At 47.5% G+C, this 20,977-nt stretch overlaps 1 protein-coding gene across 1 annotated transcript in view; it reads right to left on the minus strand.

The window, feature by feature from the left end:
• The window catches only part of LOC146206056 (uncharacterized), a 43,570-nt gene that overhangs the window by 18,426 nt on the left and 4,167 nt on the right, over positions 1-20,977 (minus strand). Inside the window, exons 2-6 of the mRNA XM_084608430.1 lie at positions 12,571-13,115; positions 11,437-11,563; positions 10,199-10,317; positions 9,608-9,763; positions 5,440-5,737 (exon numbers count right to left, since the gene is read on the minus strand). Of these exons, the coding sequence (XP_084464556.1) occupies positions 5,440-5,737; positions 9,608-9,763; positions 10,199-10,317; positions 11,437-11,563; positions 12,571-13,115 (1,245 nt within the window). The remainder of the gene's footprint in view (positions 1-5,439; positions 5,738-9,607; positions 9,764-10,198; positions 10,318-11,436; positions 11,564-12,570; positions 13,116-20,977) is intronic.

Consider the following 20,977-nt stretch of genomic DNA (forward strand, 5'->3'; position numbering starts at 1 on the left):
TTGCTGAGAGAGAGAAATCAAAGAGGGAAGCAGAAGAAAAAAATGAGAAACGCATGGCTGAAGAGAGTAAGCGCTTAGAGCAGGAACTTGAGCTGAAGCGTCTCGAACTGCAGGTGCTAAAAGCTCGAAATGAAAGTGATGAGAGCGTAGCATCGGGCACAGTAGAACGCAAGTCGTTCCGCATGAAAGACCTTATGCAACCTTATAGGAAAGGAGAGGACATAGGTCTGTTCTTGGTAAACTTTGAGCGCACGTGCGAGAAGGCAGGGTTTAGCAAAGCAACTTGGCCACAGTGCTTGCTGACACTGTTACCTTGTGAGGCGGCAGATGTGATAGCCCGCTTGACTAAAGAAGATGCAGATGATTACGATAAGGTTAAATCTAGTCTGCTCAAAAAAGTATAGAATGTCAGCGGAAGCTTTCCGGCAAAAATTTCGCAAAGCTCAAAAGGAGAATGATGAGTCGTACCCGGAGTTCGCGTATAAGCTCATGGCTAACTTGGGGGAATGGCTCAAAGAAGCTAAAGCTTATGACGAAAGCCAAAGAATGTTGCAGTGCTTCGGACTCGAGCAGTTCTACTCTTGCTTGCCTGATGATGTAAGGCATTGGGTGCAAGACAGGCCGGAAGTTGCGACTGTTTCGAAGGCAGCAGAACTGGCAGAAGAGTTTGTGTCGCGCCGTGCGCTGGACAGAAAGGAAAGCCATAGGAAAGAACACCAGAATAGGAAAGCAGCTGGATGGAGAGGGCAACCTTTAAAAGAGAGACAGCAAGCACGAGGCGTAGACGTCTCAGAAAGAAGTGTGATCGTAAGAGAGGAAGCACTTGAAGCAGAAAACTGTCAGAAGAAAGCTTTTGAAAAGAGACGGCCATTGGTTTGTTACAACTGCCAAAAGGCGGGACATTTAGCTGCGGCTTGCAAAAGCCCAAAGATTGTTTGCTTGTCAGTGGACAGCAACAATGAAAGTATGCGGCTTCTAGAGCCATACTTACGAGATCTCTTCGTGAACGGAAAACCGTGCCGCGTGCTTCGAGATTCGGCGGCTACAATGGATGTAATTCATCCCTCGTATGTAGAGCCAGAAAATTTCACTGGAGGGTGCACATGGATTAGACAAGCGGTGGAAGCAAATAGCGTGTGCCTTCCAATCGCTAATGTCAGCATTGAAGGTCCATTCGGCGTACTTCGCACAGAGGCTGCCGTGTCAGCCAGTATGTCGAAGCAGTATCCCTATCTTTTCTCGAACAGATCTGATCAACTGTTGCAGCAGAAGGGACTAGTGTTCGGAGAAGGGGCTGTTCACGCATTGACTCGCTCGAAAGCACGAAAGCTGGCTGGTAAATCCGTCACACTGGAAGCGTCAGGTGACGTTGAGGCGACAGAACATGAGCGGTTAGGCATGACAGAGGCAATCCACGCGCCGACTAGCGAGGAAGTAAACATCTCAGACATGTCAGAAGGTAGCGAGGATGGTATTGAGTTTAAAGAGGCCTGTCGGGAGCTTCTCATAACGTCGCCATCTGACAGCTTGCAAAGATTGCTGGGGGTGGACCGATCGTCCCTGATAGCCGAGCAAAGAGCCGATTCCACACTGCAGAATCTTAGGCACATGAAGAGTAAAGGTATCGCGAAGAAAAACGTGATATTCTTAGAAAGGTCCGGAATACTTTATCGAAAGTATCGTGATCGCAGAGGAGTGCAGGTCGACCAATTGGTCGTACCAAAACGCCACCGCGGTGATCTTTTGCACTTGGTTCACAAGAGCTCGCAGTCAGGTCATTTAGGGCTCAAGAAAACAAAGAATCGGTTGTTGCAGGAATATTACTGGCCGGGATGTTTTCGGGAGGTGGAAAATTTTGTAAGGACCTGCGACACATGTCAACGGGTGGGCAAGCCGGGAGATAAGGCGAGAGCCCCAGTGAAGCTAGTGCCTGTGATCACGGAGCCATTTCGACGACTCGTGATCGACACTGTTGGTCCCCTCCCAAGGACTAAGACTGGTTGCAGCCACATTTTGACAGTAATCTGTCCTGCCTCCAAGTTTGCTGAGGCAGTGGCCCTGAAGGAGTTAAGCTCAATGGAAATTGTGAACGCACTCATGTCCATTTTCGCACGGGTTGGGTTTCCCGCTGAAATACAGTCAGATCAGGGGACTGTTCTTACCAGCGCACTGAATACAACTTTCCTGGAGAAGTGTGGGATTAAATTAATCCATAGTTCAGTGTACCACCAGCAGTCCAACCCGGTAGAAAAGATGCACTCGGTAATGAAACGCATACTGAGAGCCCTGTGTTTTGATCGCAAAACCGACTGGGATGCCTGTTTGCATGCAACAATGTTTGCGCTGAGAACCGTGCCTCATGAGGCCACGGGGTTCTTGCCGGCCGAAATGGTCAACGGCCGCTCCCTGCGATCGCTACTACGCTTTCTTCGGGAATCGCGTGAGGGCAGGGAAGAGAACCCTACGATGGTCGAATACGTGCTCGCGCTGCTTGAAAGGTTGCACAAGGGGCAGGAGCTCGCGGGAGGCGAAATGAGTAAAGCGCAGGTGAGGGCCAAACAGTGCAATGACCGAACAGCGAGATTACGCTGTCTTGAAGCTAGAGACGCGGTAATGGTGCTAAAACCGTCCCAGAAAAATAAATTGGAAGTTCAATGGGAGAGCCCAGCGGAAGTCATTCAGAGACTGTCCGACACGCGCTGTCTAGCTAGCCTGCCCGGAAAGCGAAAGATAGAGCCACGGTAAACCTAACGGCAATGCCGATGACTTAAGTCGATGCTTTTGGTGTTATTGATAGCATCGGTGAGTCTGGCTTGGGTATGTTTTTTTTCCTGGCATAGGTTTGCATAATTACCATTTTTCTTTTAATCTTGAACATTGTGTTTGTGTGAATGAATAATGTTCTGGTTGTATCAAGTGCTGAAGTAGTAGTAAAAGGATTAAAGTAATATTGGTATGAGAGCCTGGTGGATCTCGTGGAGAGAGTCCTGGCGCTTGCCGTCTTTGCGGCTGTGATTTTCGTGTTGTTCAAACTGATGCTGTCTTTCCTGTGAATGAGCTGGTCTGCAGAGATCAAGAAGCCCTCCACAGTCTTGACAAGAAGCAACGAGGAGCTGCAGAGTCCGTTGGAGGCAGCAGAACATCAGCAACAGTGAACCGAACCAGAACGACATCGTGTATCCCTCTGGACAATGGTTGCTGACCTTTGTGCATCGGGATCTTCAACCGCCGCCGGAGAAGCTGTTACGTTTCGAACTTCCCGAGTAACGAGACGGTGCACGTGTCGAGATGGGCGTCCGTTTTTCTAAGAAGACTGCACGCGACCACCTCGGAGTTCGTGGACCAGAACCACCCAGGACGCAGCAACGCGGTGTCGCATATCGGCAGCGACGGCAGCAGTTGCCCCAGTTTGTGTCCGGAGGACTGTGCGCAGAGGCGCTAACGAATTCGCCGAAGAGCGGGCGCGCCTGTGTTTGGAAACAGAGAGCCGCGGCGCCTGCGTGTTAGCACCGAGGAGAGAGAGCGGGTCATCTCCCCCCCTCCGTGGAGAAGAACGGTCACCGCATTCCTTTCCCGCGGAGTGCTCCCGCGCGAGGGGTCCGCGTGGGTGGCGCGCGGTTCCGACCTTGGACAGCCAGCAAGCCTCCTTGGGACCCCCATGCCTGACTTCCCCCGGCGGAGTCGCCATCGTGCCGCTAAAGTGGAAAGAGTGCGCGGGGAGGACGTTCTAGTGGGCGGTTCCCGAATGCCAGCAGATCAGGAACTCAAATGTGATTGGACTTTGACAAAATAGAAAATTCCCCAACTAGGTACTTGGGGACAAAAAAGTTGTTAAAAACGAGAGCACGAGTGCTCTCCAGTGGGTACCTTCTCAGATTCACCATGTAAATAAACCTTCGTTAAGTTCTCTCTAACTCTCGGCCAGTCTCTGCTTGGGTGACCACCGCCCAATATTGAAGTGCATGCAGCCCGACGTCTGACTCGGCTTTTCGCTACCCGTTGGTCCGCTACCGGAGCAGTACCAACGCAACAGTAAGGATTTCTGTTGGTTTGTCGGGGGCTGCAAATTTCTCTAAATCCGAAGCAGTGTTCATCATGGCGATGTGCCACCTTAGCAATCCAAGATGGCTTCCGCCCTAAGATCCGAGGTTCGGACCGGTGCTAAACGGTTCGTTGGGTTAATGCATACAAAATTGCTAGTAAAGTAGAGCTTTAAACTGTCTGATGTAGTAGCGATGACCTCTGGTCATTGCAACCGTGAAGGGGGTGTAACTTCCGGCAGCCGTAGCGATAAATCGTTAAATTGGTTTAAAGGAAAGGAAAGGCGCATGCATTTGTCATACTTCTTAGTGCACACCTGAACCGCGCCATAAGGGAAGGGAGGGTGGTGGGAGTTAAAAAAGAAAGAGGTGCCTTATTGGAGGGCTCTGGAATAATTTCGATCACCTGGGGATTTTTAACGCGCCTTACGACGTCCTCGATCACTTCCTCAACGGAGGAGGAAGTTCAGCTAATTTCATAGTGCCAAATAGTGACGTCATTTTTGTTCCTGGAAAGTCGCCTTTAAAATTTGGCGCTGTAAAATAAAAGCTGCCGTATGTTCAGAGCTAATTCGTCGAGTACGCACTCCACGAACCTCGCGACAGTTCCACGTAGGCAGTAGAGCGTTCATGTGCTAGAGAAACCGCTTAAATGCACGTCTTTATGAATTTGCTGCTTTGAATTTACGGTGTATTTCGTACGATGTTTGCTTTTGGCAGTGAAAAATTACTTGTTGAATTGCCTTGGCGCATGACCGGTGCATGCTGGTCCACGCATGCTGTCGACGTCCTGAGATGATCATAAAACAGAGAGGGTGCACACAATGAGGCAACCTCTTGATTGCTGGAGATCTGGCCATCTGGCATTCTACGAGCACAACGCGTAAAACCGCAAAACACGCACTCTATTTGCCAAAAGTAACCACTGCAGGCTGCACGTTTAGCTAAGAAGAGCCCCTGTTTTTATACCTTTCAAGACGTTTCGATGTTTATTTAGTGAAGCTGCATAGATTCTATTATACGCGGGTGAGAAGTAAACCGTCCATCCTGTTCACTTTCGGCAATGACGGTACATGTAGACCTCTGTTCGTAAAGTTTACTTTGGAATCTTTCTGCGATATATCTCGCAAAGAGGCCAGCTTAACCTTGACGAACACTGCACCTCGTGCGAACGTATTTTCAAAATTTGGGTAATATACTGACAATCTATTTCATACTGCAAGTGCATGATTACAGCTTAGTGCGAACTTTATTGTTGATTTATGCCGACAAGTATAGCAACTGGCGCAAAGTTAAAATAAAACAGCAGTGTGAATACTAGTATACATCCACCCGCATCTGTAATCTATACGAACAGGCTCGCGTTCTGGAAGGAATACGAAACTATATCGCTCCTCACCGGTGTCTGTCAGCAGGATGGCGCTGAGGCTGTCCTTGTAGACAGGATGACTGTGGTACCAGAACATCGCATGGTCGCTCCGAAGGAAGTTCAGGTGCTTGGCTAGGTTGGCGTCCAGCGGCTGTGGCCCCAACGGGATGGCCAGGCTGTGCAGGCCGAAATGCGGCCCGTCCTGGCGATGCCAGGCGCGGCTGAATGACCGCGCCAGTCTCTCGTCCATGCGCCAGCGCGACATGCTGGCCAAGAAGTTGCCGCGAAAGCCATCCGCAACGATCGCTTGCGCCACTAGAGGGCTAGCCTGTGAAAACATGCGGACTGTGCTGCAGCGCCGGCGCAATGATGTCCGCTGCACGTACTACATATTTCTTTTTCCAGGCGTATACATACGCTGCTCTGCATGGTTTGCAGTGGCGGCAGCACATGCATGGTGGTATCGAAGCGGCATCCCCCGAATTAGTGGTTTCAGCAAACGCTGTTAATATGTTCTATATATATGATATATTTCAGCACTTTTATTTTTGCACTTTTTTCTTCTAGGGTTTAACGCAGAAGGTTCAACTTCAAACGATGGTTAAACACAGTGCCGAGGAAATAACTGTTAGGCTTTCTCATGTGCACGGAGCTTGTATCTTTTAGCCAGAGGCAGCCCAGTAAATACTGCAAAACAACCGAATCATCAGCAGAATTTTTTTTTTTGTTATACGTAATCTAGTGGTCGCAGACCGGTTGGCACGACGAAGATTGATTTAAAAGTATATTTTGCTAGGTCGGTGACGACCGCTAATCGTCTCAGTTTAAGCATGGGTTGTTTTATGCGTAGCAAAATTACTTTAAAAGTACATACATTACATTGCTACATCAATTGTTCAAGTTGCAATAATGCCCATATTCTTGGGCTCGACTTCCTCTCTCTCGTAGGGCGCGCCGAGAGGGGCGCCCTGTTAATAGTGGTTGCTCGAGTCGGAGCACATGAGCGCTTCAGATTTCGCCCCTTTACTCTACAATGAGAATGGATGCGTTCCCGCTATGATTTTTGTCGCTGAAGAATAAAACTTGCAGCCACATTACGACTATCCACAGATGTATAAGCTGACGTTGATTTAATGTAGCGCATGTCGATGCGCTACATTAAATCTGGTTATCTGAAGAGGCTTTGCAAATAGCTAAGGAAAGGAGGATGGCAAAAGGTATGGGGGAAAGAGAAAGATACAAGGTTCTCAATGCGGATTTTCAGAAAATAGCAAGGAGAGATAAGAATTCCTTCCTGAACATACAGTGTCAAGCAGTTGAGGACAACAGCCAATTAAGAAACACAAGAGCTCTGTATAAGACAATCAAAGATATCAAAGGAAGCTTCTGTACTAAGCTGGGCGTGATAAAAGACAAACGAGGCAAGGACCTCACTGAAGCCTCAGAGATAAAGAAGAGGTGGCAGGAATACACAGAAGAACTGTACAAGAAGGACCCGGATGTGCAAACCCAACATAAGCCGGTTGTGATTACTGATCTCGAGCCGGGCATCCTGAAGAGTGAAGTTGAATGGGCCTTAGCCAGCCTTGCTAAGAACAAAGCTAGCGGAATTGATGGTATTCCAGCTGAGTTGCTTCAAAACCTCGACCACGACGCTGTTAACACACTGCATACATTATGTCAAAAGATTTGGACAACCCTGCAGTGGCCACAGGATTGGAGGAGGTCAGTTTACATCCCCATTCCAAAGAAAGGCAGTGCCAAAGATTGTTCCAACTACCGCACGATCGCGCTTATTTCGCATGCTAGCAAGGTAATGTTGAAAATCCTCTAAGGTAGGCTGCAGCAGTATGTGGATCGGGAGCTTCCGGACGTGCAAGCTGGGTTTCGCAAGGGCAGAGGAACTAGAGACCAAATTGCCAACCTTCGCTGGATCATGGAAAAAGCAAGAGAGTTCCAGAAACCCATTTACTTCTGCTTTATTGATTATGCGAAAGCGTTTGACTGCGTAGATCACAGCAGATTGTGGCAAGCTCTCCAAGAGATGGGAGTTCCAACTCACCTCATCTGTCTCCTCAGGAACCTTTATGAAGGGCAAGAGGCCACAGTCAGAACTGGGCATGGTCTTACTGATTGGTTTCCGATTGAGAAAGGGGTGAGGCAAGGCTGCATACTGTCGCGCTGCCTATTTAACCTATATGCAGAGTGCATCATGAGAAAGGCCGGTCTGGACGAGTCTTCAGCTGGAGTGAAGATTGCTGGAAAACGTATCAACAACCTTAGATATGCGGATGATACCACTTTAATGGCAGAAAGTGAAGTGGAACTCAAGAGACTTCTGATGCGCGTACAAGAAGAGAGTGAGAAGTTTGGGCTTAAACTGAACATTAAAAAGACGAAGATCATGGCGTCTTGCCCTATCAAGTCCTGGAGCATCAATGGACAAGAAGTGGAAGCTGTGACAGATTTTCTGTTCTTGGGCGCCAAGATTACCTCGGAAGGAGAATGCAGCCATGAAATTAGGAGACGCCTGCTTCTGGGAAAAAGAGCAATGGTTAGCCTTGACCGCCTAGTAAAGAGCAGAGACATTAGTCTGCCAACCAAGATCCGTATAACCCGTGCTATGGTCTTTCCAGTTGTGATGTATGGATGCGAGAGTTGGACTGTGAAAAAGGCTGACCGCCGAAGAATTGACGCGTTTGAATTGTGGTGCTGGCGAAGACTCTTAAGAGTTCCTTGGATTGCCAGAAGATCAAATCAGTCGATATTGTCGACCATAAACCCTGACTGCTCATTGGAAGGTCAAATTCTAAAGTTAAAGCTCAGCTACTTTGGCCATCTGATGAGAAGAGAGGAGTCGCTGGAGAAAGATTTGATGTTGGGAAAGGTTGAGGGTCGCCGGAGAAGGGGTAGGCAGCGAACGCGATGGTTAGATGGCATTCTCGAGGCATTGCATATGAAGCTATGTGATGTTAAGAAGATAGTGAGAGACCGGAAAGCGTGGCGTGACATGGTCCATAGGGTCACGAAGAGTCGGACACGACTGAACGCCTGAACTGAACTGATGTCGATGCTAGTGCTGCAGTGGGCATGGTGGACATGATAACCGCGCCCTCTACGTCCCGAGACTTTCTACCACAGGTGGATCCAGTTTCTGCTTTGGAAGCTCCGAGTAAGCGGTATGAGGAGCGGAATATTTGAAGGGACTCACTGACTTACGCGCGCCAATTTTCCTTCCTAGTAACGTTGGCCAGGACCGCGTAATCGTTTAAGAGGCAGGCATGTACGTCTGGCTTCACAACATTTATCGAACATAGTAAAAACGGATTGACTTCGAACTGACGTAGCATACTTTGTCACACTTTCCTTCAAAGTACTCGTTAAATTTTTGTGACTCGTTAATTTTTTTGCTGCTCTCCTAAACTGGAAAATATTTCGAGAAGTTTTATTTGCACTCGAGACCATCTACGTTTCGCGATGTTAAAAATACTCTACCTGTATAATGAGACTTCATACTAATACAATCTGTTCTGAGGTGCTCATGGTTATGCACCAGGAACGATATGGGTGCAATGTGGAATCATAAAACTGTTTTGAAAATTTTATTCCCATGTATTCCCATGGGCGCTAAGCCTACTTCTCACACCCCGGTCGGCCCAGCTGGGGGACAGCAGCGCCGCCGCATCTTGCTTACGTCATATATCGGTGTTTGTAACAGCTATGAGTATGCCCTGTACCCCTGCACAAACCCATCTCGAGCACACTGTCGTCCGGACTCTGTAATCAAGGACAGAAATCAGATTACGAATATGCATTTATTTAACAACCCCCCCCCCCCCCCCCCCACTTTTTTTTTTGCTTAACTCCCTTTACGCCTTGAGGCAATAAACGTTATTAAACTATTTACTTCCACCCTGTTTCGTAGATTTGTTATATCCCGTTGGGGAGCCACAATTAACTCTTAGTAATTTCTTAGGATCGATTCCTGTCAACTACCCTCGATGAATTCGCCACAATACATTGCACCATAACACAATTCGGTCAGGCATTTTTAAGAATTTTTATCATTCCGCAATTCAAAACAACTTAATTCCGCAATTATTACTCGACTGAATAAGAGGGATCATTGCACTTTATGCCAGAAATATAAAGACTTAAAAAGTCCTTTTGCCACGCAAAATCGAGCAAGCCAACTCACGTGCTGAAAATCCTCTGGAATATCTTGGGAGTACATAGTGTCATTGTAGTGCAGAATCGTGTCCAAAATAATGGCGCCTTGAAATTTGGATTTGTCTCGCAGCAGCTCGCTCGTGATCAGGAAGTCGTTCACGAAGTAGTAGCTGCCGACGCAGCCCTGTGGGTAGAAAACTGCATGTTGAGCCAGTTAAGCGCTTGAGCTTCCACGTTGTTATATAGCAACAATGCATACGATTATTGAGGTATTTCTTCTACCTATGCGTACAGGTGAGGTGGGAGGAGGACATAGCATATATGATTTTAGCGAAACTTGTTTTGCATGTTTGCATTTTGAAAATAGGAGGAAAAAGACTAAAAGGAAACTCGGATGCCAAACGGCGCGAGCCTCGTGCATTAGCAAGCAGTATTTATACGCCAATTACTGTGGTGTAATATTCTGATTTTAGATATTTTGGCGACGAAATACACTCATACATTTCTTTTTTTTTCTTTTACTTTAGATTTGTGATGGAAGCTGCAATTATTTTTTCCCGTCACCAGCAGTTCGTGAATGATCAGCCGATGGCGATGAATGCTGTGGGTGGGCACTCACTATTTCTTCCATGTCCAGAGCGACAAATATGACCGTGTAATCGAGGTCGCATCGGTGAGCCGTCAGCACCCGCGCCGTTTCGAGCAAAGCGGCGACACCAGACCCGTTGTCGTTGACACCTGCGACTCGCCAGTATTCCGTTGTCATCAGGAAAGAGGCACATTAAGCCGAAAGCTAGTCCACTATAAAAAATGATGAGAGTTTAACCCTGATCCCCATTCACGGTCAAACCAAACAATAGCTGTACGATTACATATATTTGCGAATTTCACTCGTCGAAACCTTTTCGACGATGTATGACGAAGATGTAGCTAAATTTCTCCTTTTAATGATCGCTAATTATTTAATGACAATTAATTAAGGTTCTGCAATAAATGTAGCGCAACTGGCTCGATATGAACTATCCAACAATATGACTTCGTGCTGTAGTGTAAACTTTCATTTTTAATCGCAAATAACTCAAGAGCACTGACACCTTCGCTAACAAGGTGTCACAGTTAGACCTTGGGAGAGCTTGAAGGTCACTTTTTTCACCTAGAGTAATAGAGCTGCTGCTTTAAAGCCAAAAAGATAAAAGCTCCGCTCGTGTGCGAGCTGCTGCCGTGACCAGAAGATAACAGCAATAGGTAAAACAAAAGGCGAATTTATATGGCGTAAGCTTTGTTGAACGTTATTAGTTTCAGTTTTCTTTTTGAACTACAAGTAGTCTATTGACACATTAACTTATCTTCCGTATATCTAGCCTGTGTGGTGACAGACAGGCCAAAATAAAGCTGACTTTCCGGAGGCTGTACAGCAGTAAAATAATAATAATAATAATAATAATAATAATAATAATAATAATAATAATAATAATAATAATAATAATAATAATAATAATAATAATAATAATAATAATAATAACACGTGGCATTAAGATTGCTTACAGCAATTTCAGTCGGCACCTGTAGTTAGGATAAAAGTAAAACCCTCCGTCTATTAGTGCCATGCGTCTCTGGAGAGTAAAAAAAAAAAAAAAATGAAAACAACTTGTTTTGCGTAATCAAAACTTTTTCTCCCTTAGAACATTATCACGATCTGGCATGCAGTTACACCGTAATTTGCCCGTCGCATAATCAGAACGGTAGTTTCTGCACAAACCGTTGTCTTACTGGAACTCAGAAAGTCTGCTAAATAGACGGAAAGATCAGCTAAAGTTTCATCGAGAATTTTGAAGTTGGCGCCAGTGTTAGTCGCACCTTTCGTTTTCTTAAAGGTGTCGTAGTGGGCACCCAAAACGATGAGGTGATCGTCAGGTGTCCTTCTGTGCTTCCCAGACAGGACGCCTATGATGTTTACTCCCAATGTTGGCTGGCTGTTGTCCATCTGCAATGTGCAAAGATTCTTTCAACCGTGTCGCGTAGTAATTTGAATTGTGCCTACGCACAGAACGCCTTCGCAAAAGTTATCTGGACAGCCAAAAGTTTCGATAAACATCAACCCAGCAACACATGCGATGACAACAGCCTGGAAAAGCTAAGGACTTAAGCGGTGACTTAAGGTGCGGACATAAGTAAACGGAGCACGATTTTCGGTTCAAATTAAAATCATGCCTTCTGTACCGGAGATAAGAAAACAATATTTGTCCAAGTGAAAGGGCCTAGCGTCTACTACAAATTCGCACACACCATGACAGCCAGTTTCAATTATGCAATGCGTGCAAAATTTTAGAAGCAAAAAGCGTGTTCCGTTTACTTTTGTCATGCACTGGTACGTATTGAATATCACACTTTCAGTAGAAGTTCTGTGCTCTTAAATTTCGGCCGGTATAATAAAGTTTCTTTCACTTCTCGTGCCAGTTCGCGTTATCCAAAAATGCGAATAGTAAGTCTCAAATGCACCTCATATATTTCCCTTCCTCTTAAACTGTGACCGCCGAGCCAGCCGTAACTGAGAACATGCCCAGAATTTCTGGACAAACGCGTTTTTTCAACGCGAAATGTGCACGAAGTTTTTCTCGCACATGGTAATATTTCATCGTAACAATAAATAAAGCCGCAGATGTTTCCTCGATACGGTTGTAGTTTTATGCTATTTATTGTCGAAAGTGCACATAATTGTTTTTTTTTTTTTTTTATGCCAGTCTTAGCAACCTGTTGCGAGCGCAGACTTTAAAATGCGAGATTTTGCTTCCCATCGTAATGTCAGACAATTCCCATCAATGTTCATAACACTATGGCTCATAAGAAAATTTTACAATATTCTACAGTTGCCCCACAAATAAAAGTGATGATCATGAACGCTCGACTTTGAAAACAGATTGGCTGGCCTAGGAACACAAATGTGGTCTAAATGTTTGTGAAGGATTCTACAAATAGAGCAGAAATAGTTACCAACTCCCTGTAAAGCTCTCCGCTGAAGTTTTGATACCGGGTTTCCAATCCGTAGTCGAGAAATTCGTTGAATATTCGAAACCTTGCTCTCTCCTTCAGGCTGGGTTCAAGATCGTTTCTCATGTCGCTCAAGAAGCCTTCCAAGTGATCCTTGAGGGCATCGACGCTCGATTTTAAGGCTCTGGTCTCCGAGTTTGGCTCCGTGCCTGTTGTCGGAGGCGGCTCCTCAACTGGTTCAGTTTCACTAGCCCCTCGCTGCCTATCATAGGGATAGCCGTCGAAGAAAGCTTTCTGGTCGGTGGCCTCGGGACTGCTGTGTGACTCAGCGGGATGCAGCGAGGCGAAGTACTCCTCGTCCGTGAGGACCACCGTGGTCCTGAAGGCTTGCGATGGTCTGTGTCCAGAGCGGCCTTCTGGTAGCCTCCAGAGCCGAGATCGTGACCACACCGGATCCCCAGAATGCACTATAGGGCTGGCGACAGACCTCTTGGACATCTTCAGGAGGTGTGTGAGTCCGGTGGGCACGGCGCATCCGTAGATAGTCCCTGCGAAGAAGAGATGAAAAAGGAGAAAATCTGCCTCTGCCTGCGCCTCATCTATTAAGGGTGAACAACAAATTGATTCTCGGGCTTAGGAACTGCTACGCTGGGGCCCACTGAAAATGACAGCCTTTACCGATGATGTACCCTATTGATAAACGGGACTAGGGATAAGGCTGGGGAGCGACCAACTCCCTGTAATCCAAGGTGGAAGCCGCTGGAGTTGGAGGTGACCACTCCTCGTAGCGGGAAATAAGAGTCTGTTCCCCGCCGGTGCAGTCCAGGGATGGGCTGTGCCGGCTAAGTCTCTATGTATGGACGCCGCGGGGGAATCCCCGCTGACTTATGTCATCAGGGGTAGGGGCAACCCCGTGTAACCCAGCCCGCGAGGAGGCATGGGGGCGCTGTTAGAGACTGTCTTCACTCCACCTCCGGCGTGCCAGGTCCGTCCTGGGAAACACTGAGGCCTTCGGGCGTCTCAGCAGGCTAAGAGAGTGAAGGCGAAGCGAAAGCAGAACTGGTGCAAGCACCCTTTGAGAGTCTGTCAGTAGTACCGCTGTGAGACCAGAGGGGTGGAGGATGAAGCCTCCACTCGCGCTTCCGGTACGTAGGCGGTAGGTCCCAAAAGGTTTTGGAATACGGGGCCGGCGTCCAATCCAAGACGCTTAACAAAATTTGGTAGAATCGGGCTCTCGCGTGGAGCGCAGCACGAAGGGAGTTACCGAAGTCGGGGGCGCGAAGGCGTCTGGCAGGGGTGCACGTCATGGGAGTGCACCACGGGTGTTGCGATCCCGCCTGCCCGAGCACGTGGGTGCGACCCACAACACGACCAACGCGGTGGCAGTAGTTGACAAGTCCGCCACGCGCGCTGGGAGAGCTGCAGGATTCGTTTTCAGCTCGACGATGACCAGACGTAAACTGGGACAAGAGCGGTCCCCGGCGTGGGTGTCCGCCATTTTGTGGGACTTAGCTCTTGGGAAGGGGCTCGGCCTGGGCGATCCCATGTAAGCCTGGGGGATACTTGTTGGCGAGCTAAAACTCTTCTTACCGAAGCGGTGGCCTTGTGGTAGAGCACCCGCCTCGCATTGGGTTCGATCCCTGGTGCCGCCGGTTACCCACCGGTTTTTAAATGGGTACAAGCTTTCCCCCGGCCTGGTGCTCGGCTCTTCTGGGGTGAAATGCTTGGGAAAAGGGGTCACGGCCCAAATAGTTGCGCCGATGTGGCAGTGATTCGTTCCGCCATCGGACAACAATAAGTCCGCCTTGCGCGACAACAGCCCATTATGTGGCCCTTTTTTTTTTTTCAGCACGGCCTTTGCAGGCCATGGTTGTTCGAAACTAAGCCCCCGAGGGGGCACAGCAGGGTTAGCAGAGCCTCTTCCAAACGCACACCCCTAAAAGAGCCGGGCGCCGGGCCGGGGGACGCTTGTACCCAATTTTACCGGTGGGTGTCCGGCGGCGGGTTTCGAACTGACCACCTCCCGCAGCCGAGACGGGCGCCCAAATTGATTCGTATCAACAACCTTAGATATGCGGATGATACCACTTTAATGGCAGAAAGTGAAGTGGAACTCAAGAGACTTCTGATGCGCGTACAAGAAGAGAGTGAGAAGTTTGGGCTTAAACTGAACATTAAAAAGACGAAGATCATGGCGTCTTGCCCTATCAAGTCCTGGAGCATCAATGGACAAGAAGTGGAAGCTGTGACAGATTTTCTGTTCTTGGGCGCCAAGATTACCTCGGAAGGAGACTGCAGCCATGAAATTAGGAGACGCCTGCTTCTGGGAAAGAGAGCAATGGTTAGCCTTGACCGCCTAGTAAAGAGCAGAGACATTAGTCTGCCAACCAAGATCCGTATAACCCGTGCTATGGTCTTTCCAGTTGTGATGTATGGATGCGAGAGTTGGACTGTGAAAAAGGCTGACCGCCGAAGAATTGACGCGTTTGAATTGTGGTGCTGGCGAAGACTCTTAAGAGTTCCTTGGACTGCCAGAAGATCAAATCAGTCGATATTGTCGACCATAAACCCTGACTGCTCATTGGAGGGTCAAATTCTAAAGTTAAAGCTCAGCTACTTTGGTCATCTGATGAGAAGAGAGGAGTCGCTGGAGAAAGATTTGATGTTGGGAAAGGTTGAGGGTCGCCGGAGAAGGGGTAGGCAGCGAACGCGATGGTTAGATGGCATTCTCGAGGCATTGCAGATGAAGCTATGTGATGTTAAGAAGATGGTGAGAGACCGGAAAACGTGGCGTGACATGGTCCATAGGGTCACGAAGAGTCGGACACGACTGAACGCCTGAGCTGAACTGAACAAATTGATTTTCTGGCAATGTATGATAATCCTTCCGAAGTTACACTAGCCTACTGAGGTAGAAACCACAAGTGTGTGCAAAGAATAATCCGATTTTTACAGTGACATCGAGATTTACCGTGCAGTTATCACACCGAGAGCATTACAGCTGCTGCATTCACGACGCGTGATACATGGGACATAATTAAAATCGTTGCTTTGCATCATGTTCAATGGTGTTCTGTTGAAAACACTGTAAAATAGCAAGTGCAGGCCTTTACGTGAACAGGCACTTAGCCTCGACTCAAATTTGTTTCCCACTTAGAGAAGCAGTCAAGTTACGCTTAACTTGATGCACTCGAAATGTCGTTGGCATACCAGTACGTAATTACTGCCACATCGAATTACTTGGTCTGCAATTAAATACTGTACCAGTAATTATGTATGCATTGAGTAAGAAGCACTGGCACACACGAAGAAAGGCAGCGGTCATCCTCGTGCGCATTAGTGACGGGTGTCCTTCACCACACAGCTGTTCAGGGCTCGCGCGCTTTCCTAAGTTCTTTCGAGCCCTGCAAGCTGAGTTGACATCGTGCTAAGACCCGCCGGAAATGGCGTCATTGCTCTTGAGTAGTCTTCATTCGCAACCGCGTGGCAGCCAGCTTGGTTTGCCACACACAGCTTGTGACCTCACTACCGCGTCGAAGCACAGACAGGGGAGTAATTTCAAATAACGCAAGGGCTTTCCATTCGTGTGCTCATTTCCACGTATTTTGCAGCGTCTGTGTACGGGAATGCTCTTCTTTGGCTGCATTTCGCATCCTTCTGTGCAGCCTGCTTGTTTTTGCCGATCCCAGGAGCAGAAGCACGATTCGTCTGAAAAGCGGATACTTTGCGACCACATTTCAAAATATAGTGATAGACGAGCTGGAATAATTCCTATCTGAATTGGTGTCTATAACACTTTAACCTCCAGTAATATTCTGGCCGAGCACGGTTTTGAGCATATGCGTTGCTAAGTTCCCTTTCGCGAGGCCCAAACGCCGATTATGTTTAGTGTCCGCAAGAGCAGTACAGATCTGCATCAAACAGCGGTGGAACATGCGCAGTGTGCCCTGCAAACGGCACTGCCCAACGCGGATGAGGGCGGCCTTTCCGAGTGGCCGCGGAGAGGCGCAAGACTCTCCGTGTCCGGGCGCTCACGAAAGAACAGGCCCTTCGCCCTCCGTGTCCAGCCGTGTCCGGCCGGAGCGACTGTCCACCGCCAGGGTGGCTGTTGTCACGCTGCAACAACTGCAAGGGACGCGGAACAGAGAATGATCCCCTCCCTCCTTTATTGCCGTCGTCAGGCCTTTGGAAGGAGGAGGACCTGAAAAGGCGCCTCGGCCTAGATTCGAATCGCTTCCATCGCAGCGTGAAGACGTGCTCGAGCTGGGAAGGGCGGTACGGACGCAACCTTGGCCACGAACGCTAATTGTAATTCGGCGGCCGTTATCTCGCCCCTGGCGCGCTGCAAAGCCACTCGTCCGTGCACAGAGGCAGGCTGGGCGGGTGCCCCACTGTTTAGGCGTTCGTTTTGTCCTCCCTCGAACCGGGTGCGCGTGTTGAGACGGACCCAGCCTGGCCCAACTTGACCGCTGAAAGGAGCGCATCCGAAAGCACCACAAAGGAAACGTGTCACGATACCGAGCTGGCGCGTACGTGCCTCCAACCAAGGTTACGTCAGAAAGAGATTGCTTATAAAGCTCAGTTGGAACACGCAAAAGAAAATGCGCGCGGTCTGTACTGCTGCCCCAGCGTTGCATTCTTAATGCCTCCCATGACTCTTAATATTCCACTTTTGATGCTTGCGTAGCCATCTCGCATTGAAATCATTCTTACTGAGTTGTTTTTGTTTTACACGCTCTTTACGAGCTATCTATATTTATACTGGACACATTTTAAAGTTTTGAAGAATTACGTCTCAGGGAGAGCGAATGGTTTAAGATTATCCTGGGTGATTTCGCGTGGTGCAGCTACATTACTCTACTCCAGCAAGTTATTGTAATCTGATGCTGCAGGATAACACCGCAGAAGGGTAACAGTGCACGGTTGGGTAGTAAACAATTGGGGAAAGGGCGGAAGTCCGGTCTCACAGCTGAAACCAACTTCGCATTTGCCGGCGAAGTTGGTTGGATGACTTTTCCATTATCGTTGTTTCGACGACTTTTCTGGGTGATATAGTCAGTGGGTGTAATGACTTCGTTTTTGGTTTACGTCGTAATTCCTGGCGTTAGCTTGCAACCGAGCTAGCTCCAAACGCGAACATTGCTATGCGTTATATTTCTCGAGTGTATATAGCGCGACGTCGAACATGGATTACTAAAGTAAAAACATACCTTGCTAGTTGTTCACTCCATCTGATAGCATAGTAGTGAGCGTTTCATTACGGCTTAACGGTACAAGCAGTCAGCGAAACGAAAGGAAACAGCTGTTCTGGTTCACCACTCGGAATTTACTACAGCGCAAAGAGGACTTATAATTATCTTGACAAAAACAGTTACTAAATAGGAATAACTAATTACATGAGGGAAACTTTACTCTCAGTTCATGGCGAAGCCATGTCATTTTAAAAAACCGCCCCGTGAGTACGAGGTGCGATTTTGTAGGCAGCAGGCATAAGACACAGTGCTTAATTGCCCAAAGAGCTCAATACGGACTGAAAGGCTGTAGGGCCCAAACTAACAGCTTGCTTACGAGTGAAGACAGCAATCTGGTTTCTTTTGAGGTCCCTACTGGCGCAGTACGTCTCAAACTGCCATTTTCTCTCTCGTCCTTTCTTTTTTTTTTTTTTGCATTCTTTTGGTGCTGGTTCTTAGTCGAATATCTGTTGACCTTTCTCTAAGACTGGCGAAATATGTAGACAGCAAAATATTCAAGCAGCACACGTTCGCTACTATAAATTATTGGATCCGCTTTTGCTGCACGTGCTTAGTTTTTATTCTTTGTTCAACTTTTTTTTTTTTTTTTTTTTTTACGGCAGACGTGTAAATTATTACGGCGCAGTTTTTTTTTTTTTGGTTTCCAGGGAAATATGACAGTGTTGGACAGGAAATCATAATAAAAGCGTGAAAAAAAAAAGAAAATGAGAGGGAGGCCGAGTATATTGTATACGCGCACGTCTAAAAATTGTAAGCAATGCGATGCAAGAGACAGGCATGAAAGCTGTATTAATGAAATTCACTTGCAACCAGTGTAACAAGCATATAATAAGCCGAAAGTGTTATATTGTCACTCCAGCCTCGTATTTTAAAAATGAGGCATCCGTACATGCAATGCACGTGCACTCACAGCTCGAGCGCCACCTTATCGTCATGTACGTACCTCAGTCTGAGTAGTGGGTCAAATGATACGCTGGAGTACAATTAAGAGCGGTATATCAATGACCGACGGAACAGTACTGAGACGAAATGGACGGCCATGTAGACCTTGCAGCTCCGCTTGCCGCTCGACCGCCACGAAGCCGCGATGCGCGCTCGGTCTAACGGTACCCGATATTCTGAACCTTGGGGCCGGCACAGGCTCAATTCTAGGGCCATATTTACATTGCAAAGTGGCGAAACGTGCCTATGAAACGTGGGTTGACTGCACACTGACGCAGAGCGCCGGAACTATTGACGTCATATGCACTGATCATAAATGTACTCCAGACACTCCGCGCGAAATAAAGCCATATGTTGTTTGGAGTTTGCTCGTAAAACGGGCACGGCAGTTGGGTGCAAAAGATTCTAGAGGGCACTTTGGACCACTAAAGTGGGATGAGGCGAAAGCCATTATAGCGCGGGTGGATTGTATCCCTCCACGACGGCACCTCCACCTCCTTCTGTTCTTTCACTCCCACCTTCCTCCCTTCCTTCACGGCGTGGTAAATGTGTCCGGGGAGAACTGTCACAGATACTGCGCCTCTTCTATCCTGTAAATCGATTTCAAACGCCGCTGATGCTTGTACTAATGCTTCCTATACATCTGGGTTTGCTTCTGTTTGCTGTGTGATGCGCCGTTCGAGGAAGCGGCAAATGAAAAGCGCCGCACGGACGCCTGGAACGGACGCCCGGCGGGGTCAGCTTCGTATATGCATCAACCGCGTGGTGACTTCATGACCCGTCGTGACGGTACATCGTGCGTCTCTTGTCGAACACAACCAGAATTTTATTGAACGCATCAAAGTTCGCCGGCGTTCTACAATTCGTTTACAGGGAAGGAAAGGCGCAGTATCTGTAACTCGCGGAATCCCGCTATCATCCCCACGGTAGACGAAGGGAATTATGAAGAGCGTTTCACGATCCGGGGCGTGGCGCAGTTGGTGAAGCGCTGGGCTGGGGATCCAAGAGATGGAGGTGCTATTCCCGGTGAAGGTATATTAATTTATTTTTATCTCTCGCTCTCGAAAGCGTGACACCTCTGCTGACAAACCTTCTGTCGACAACGAAGTTAGGCATTAAAGGCTTTCGCCTTGAAATTGGGCGAAAAGTCGTGCTTTGAGTGCATCTGCGGCTCGTTTCTATGCGTGCATGCTTATGCTAAGCCTCTTCGCTTCGATGGCCCAAGCATTTAAATAGCTTAAAGAAATAGTAAATCTGCGTTCTAAAAAAAAAATACCAATGCGTCCAGCATCCGCTTGGCTGCTTAAAATGTTTATCTCGGGAATGATTAATTTTCATATTCTCCCAAGTGACTTTTCGAAGAAATGGTGAGGCAGGATAGGCATATCCAGATTCATTCGCTAGCTCTCTAATTTTTTTGTTTATCTTTTTTTTTTTTTTTTTACCATGGGCTTCGTCAGTCTGAAGTATAAACGTTGGTGTTAATCAGAAGCCAGACTTTCGAAAATTTCTAAGCTGAATAAAATATTTTCAAAAAGTTCAGTCACCAGCTACCGCTGCGTATACTTCTTTCTCGGCGTGTATTTCGATTAAGCACTATATTGTTCATGAAACTTGGGGTGCTAAAGATGACACAAAGGCTGCCAAGGTGGGCTCACCAGTGTAACGAAGAGCCCAGCATTCACGCGGCCATTTAAGGCTGCTCATGCTTGCCTTAAGAGCATTTCACTGCCTCAGTGGTGTTTGCATTATAACTGGCTGAGAACATGCCCAGAAATCCTGGACAAGCGCATTTTTCAATTAGTTGTTTACAAACGCATTTTTTTGCGGTATATGTTAACCATTTATTGTAACAATCAATATATTCCCATTGTTTTTCGTTTTTTCCATCGTCAAACACGTTCCCCGTTGATTTTTTTATGGGATACGCTGTTATACTAGATAAGAGTGAAGGGCAAACATTAAGATACAGATTTTGCTGCGTATCAGAAGATAGAACCGTTCCCTTCAATATTTCAGTAATCGTATCTTACAATATTCTACAGTCGTCCCATAATTAATATTGATTTTAGAGGAAGCTGGACTTGTGCCACGAACCCTGTATGGCGCGTGAGTGTTGAATGGTTTTTTTCCGGGACCATTTGGTATTTGTGTCATGACGCATCTTTTTTTTTTTTTTTTTTTGCTCCTTCTTCGATTATTAACGATTTGGAATG

This window comes from Amblyomma maculatum, chromosome 1 (assembly GCF_055883805.1).
Source record: "Amblyomma maculatum isolate TAMU_Amacu chromosome 1, ASM5588380v1, whole genome shotgun sequence".
Classification (NCBI taxonomy): domain Eukaryota; kingdom Metazoa; phylum Arthropoda; class Arachnida; order Ixodida; family Ixodidae; genus Amblyomma; species Amblyomma maculatum.